Source organism: Gadus chalcogrammus, chromosome 8 (genome assembly GCF_026213295.1).
Source record: "Gadus chalcogrammus isolate NIFS_2021 chromosome 8, NIFS_Gcha_1.0, whole genome shotgun sequence".
Taxonomy (NCBI): domain Eukaryota; kingdom Metazoa; phylum Chordata; class Actinopteri; order Gadiformes; family Gadidae; genus Gadus; species Gadus chalcogrammus.
The window spans coordinates 17713578-17717921 of record NC_079419.1 but is presented as its reverse complement, the minus strand read 5'-3'; the positions used below and the strand labels follow the sequence as shown (position 1 = coordinate 17717921).

General features: G+C 43.6%; 1 protein-coding gene across 3 annotated transcripts; it reads right to left on the bottom strand.

Moving 5' to 3' along the window:
- Positions 1-1236: 1236 nt before the first annotated feature.
- On the bottom strand, positions 1237-3400 carry gpr35b (G-protein coupled receptor 35 b). Of its 3 annotated transcripts, none has more exons than XM_056596680.1 (3): positions 2847-3400; positions 2674-2763; positions 1237-2289 (listed from the first exon to the last, which is right to left on the bottom strand). In XM_056596680.1, exons 1-3 carry the CDS (start codon positions 2880-2882, stop codon positions 1396-1398), a joined length of 1020 nt encoding a protein of 339 aa, XP_056452655.1. In that variant the 5' UTR covers positions 2883-3400; the 3' UTR covers positions 1237-1395. The 3 variants fall into 3 exon arrangements, with proteins under 3 accessions (XP_056452655.1, XP_056452653.1, XP_056452654.1); XM_056596678.1 differs by having other exon boundaries at positions 3045-3400; XM_056596679.1 differs by having other exon boundaries at positions 1237-2280; positions 3045-3400.
- Positions 3401-4344: the final 944 nt, after the last annotated feature.

Here is a 4344-nt window from a genome sequence, read left to right as displayed (position 1 = left end):
GAATTCCCTCATGTCAGATTTGACCGTTTGTTGAGTTAAGTGGTAACACAGTTTAGTTTGGCTGTATTGTTCACTTGTATTGTGCTCCCTGCTGTAGGATTCAAAGCATGACAGATGTCAGAAAGAGCCCCACAGTTGACAACAAGTAACAACCCCATGGGGTACATCTCAACCCATGTACAGTATGTTACATTCAATGCAGAACAAAATCAAAGCAGGTGGAGGCTGATTGCTGTTGAGGCAAATCCAGCTCAGTACTGTGAATTGGATGGGCCTTCAATTGACAGCCAATCAGTGTACTTGGGTATGATTGGAACATGCTAAGCTGTCAGCTGATAGGGTTAGGGCTAGATTTGAGTGTCCTACCAGAACTTGCAACGCTCACTATACCTCAACATCGCTTCCACTTACCATTTAGCAAAATCGACTTGCTTTCTCTTTCTGGTTCTCCATTACTCATACCCTCCTTTCCAGGCTTTTGCTCATTTAAACTAAAGCTACCCTGAAAACCCGGGTCATTCCAGAGTTTAGTTTTCTGTACTTTGGTCTGACCATATTTGTGAACCATATTCTACTTACACTTTCCCCCCAGGAATCAAATCTTATCTTATTTTGTATTGTTTCGCGCACATTTTCAACCCATAATGGAGTATGGTAAATTTTTACTCTGACTTAACATACTGTGACTAAGACAATGGCCACTCATAAGAGGTTGACCAAGATGACATACGGACCTTATTTACATTTTACAAAGATCCCACGACAGGTAATAAACAAGTTAAGGATGTGTGACTTGAATTGCTGATGAACACATATCATTTCCTAACTGGTTGCTGTTGGATTCTGTGGGTCTATGTTCTTTGAGCCCTTTATTTTTCCCGCCACCAGAGTGTGCTGAACGGTGTTTCTGATTGTTTCTGGATTCGCTTGCAAGCTTCCAGGTCCAGACATGTCGTGTTTTTAGATTTAAGATTACCGACGGCGTGACGCTCAAGCATATTTTCTATTTAATTTAATTGTGGAATAATATATAAGAATACCACTTGCTCTTTATTTGATTATATGCTTTTCAACATCACACGGAGACAAATTTGGTCAACTAAAGGATGAATAGATGAAATATCATCTCTTTAAATATGTATATATTTGAAGAGATGTGTGCGTGTGTGTGTGTGTGCAAAGAGACATGACCACAAAAAACATATTTTATAATCATATTTTTTATAATCAACACGTTTGAGATGCTCTTTATATGCATAACATATACAACAGTTACAAAAAGGCGTAATAAAAATAATGAACATGTTCTGAACATCTACATAAAGCTAGCTACACTTGGAATGAATACAGCAAAAAAAAATATCTTGCATTCTAGTTTCAAGAATGCAATGCAATTTAATTTCCTCTCAACGACAAAGATTTAAACAGAAAGTAGTAACTTACTGAATCCAAACAGCAGTTTGTGGTAGCGATCCATTCAGATATGAGCACAATGTAGTATACAATCATGGACGTAGGCCGACAGCTCTCATGTTGATCCCCTAAGTAGTTCACAAGAAAGCTTGCATGTATGGGTGTATAACAGAATATAAATACAATCATGTTGGCTGTTACTATGCCAACAATACTTTTCTTCTCCCTAGAGTTATCGTTGGCCCTCATCAGGATCAATAAGATCTGGCTCGAACAAAAGACAACGATCAATAGTGGAACAAGAAAGCCTGAAGTTACCAGCACTGCGAGGAAAGACTTTCGGATCGGTTTGTTTTTACACCTTTCAAAACACGTCCACAGATTTTTAGGGTAGTTATCCGATTGGAACCCGACACACACTGCTATAACAAACACCCAAATAAACAAACAAACAACAGCGGCCGTATGTTTGTTGCCCCTTCTGTATCTGTGAGGGAACCTGACCATCACAAAGCGGTGCACGCTGAGGGCCGTGGTAGTCAGGATGCTGGCGTACATGTTGACGTAGTGGACCGAGATGAGGACCGTGCACAGCCAGGTTTTGCTCAAACAGTGGAAAGCGTCGACGATCCTGAAGGGGAGGAAGATAATGAGGGTAAGGTCGGCGACGATGAGGTTGAGCATATAGACGTGTGTGTCGGTCCACGTGTGACGTCGTCTGACGAAGAGCCACAGAGCCGTGGCGTTCAGCAGCAGGCCCAGGATGAAGAGCGGGGTGTAGGCGATCGCCTGGAGTTCTTCCACGATGCACGTGGAGTTGGTGTGGTTCTGAGACATTCTCGTCATGGTCGAGTCACGGTTCTGCTTCTGGAAGTTCTTTTGGGGTTATACCGTTTCATATTAGGCTACTCATTGTTATTTTCGTCTGACCCCATAAGTGACTGCTCAACACTGATGGCTTCACATTGCATTCATAAGTCCGAAACCAAAAATTTACTTTAGATTCAGCTTGACACACAATCATAAAGTATACACAAAACAGGCATGAACAAATAGTGTGAGTTTCTGTGTGTGTGTGTGTGTGGGTGGGGGGTCATTTTTATTTCCACAAACAGAGAGAAATACACACTGCATGGATCCACACTTAAATACTAAAATGCCTTCTGACCTTAGAGTTCGGAGGTTACGCTTCAGTAAAAGTGAACTGAAACAGTTCAGGTTTTAAAACCTCCACCTAAGTAACAAGAAAGAAATGCTTACCAGTGAACCCCTCGGTGTGCAGGATCCGTCTAACCAAGGTGACGGATCAGACCGGGGTAACAATTCACACGCCGCGTGTGTCTGAAGCTCCTGAGAGGATTTCAGAAACAAAAAGAGGAAATGAGTCTTGTGTTAGACGACCACAATAAGATTTTCAGACAAGCGTCACTCACCACATAGCCAGGCAGGCAAAACGTCTTTCCACTCATGCGTAGGCTGCTTTGCAGTGCAGCTCAGCCTATGTTTTATTTGTTCCACACCAGTCAGTCTCACTTTGAGACGAAGCTGAGCCTCTTCTCATGTATGAGATCTCACGTCTACTGTCCTTCAGTCTTGTGTGTTCATCCCCTGAATAACGATCAACGACATACGTGGTCCTTTATTTCATCTTCACTTTCATCCAAGCAGTAGAGGTCAGAAGATGTCATTGAGGAGCACGCGAGGGCAGTGATGGCTCGGTCAAGGATGCCCACAGCTAGGCTCACGGACCGGGCGCTCTTCAGTGGGTCAAACAGAGAGTCAAACACGCATACAACCCGCCCCCCATTTACCTCACATCTGCCATATGAAAGACCCAACTTACAACACAAAGGGATGAGTTACTAACACAGGCTCCTAACAAAACACAACAGCAAGGTCAGAAGCTGGAAGGCTTCAGCCATTGAAGCCCTCCAGAGCGACAGAGTCAGAGATAGAAAAGAAAGAGATAGTCAGAGAGAGAAACGGATGTGGGCATATACGTAAAACCTCAGGCTAGGTGGGATTGCAACCTTACGCCCCGTGCCCACTACCTCCGTCAGTTGTCCGTTGCCCATTGACTTTGAATGGGGACGGTCGCGCAATGCATTGTGGATCCGTCAGTTGACTTGGAGCGTTCGCCACCGTCAAAAAGTTGAAAAATGTTCAACTTTTTCGGCAGCGACGGATCCGTCATCCAATCAGATCGCGTATGCAAATTTAAGCACTGTGACGCGACTCGGGCTCTGACGATACTGGAAAGTGGGAAAGCGGGTAATCTTGCCTCGCAACAAGCAGGAAGAAGCGGGAAGAACCCGGCGAACCGATTTGATTGGCTGACGGATGCATCTGCAAAGACTACTCCCCCATCCGTCAGCCACGCCTTCTGACGTCCGTTGACTGACGGTGCAGTGGGCACGAGGCGTTACATGTTTGCAGTGGCGATTTTGGTTTGGAAACTCTGGTGGGGCCCATGCAGGAAAATATTATAACGCAATCCAGAAATACCACATATTACTACCATCACAAAAAAAGCAGTAGCAAGTGACAGAGGGGACAAAAATTGCAGCTGAATAATGCCATCACTCAAACGCGAATCTGACGACATATATTAGGCTATTATAGCAATAGCACCACCAAATGGCAGCGTTCAAGATCTCACAATATCAAAACTCAAGAAAACAACAACGTGGCAACAATAAAAACACAACGGCGCACACCCTTTACACAGCAATCAATATACAAAGCCACCACTCACAATATACCAAAAAAAGAAGAAGTATGGTTTAAGTTGCATTAAGTTTGCAGGCCACCATACTGTACAATTAACAATGAATCTAGCCTGATAGAGTGGTTGCCTATTCAGACCTGGATAATCCTGGGTGAAAATGTAAGTAAGTTTGGGCTAAGATGGTAATTACCTGTGCTTTAAGG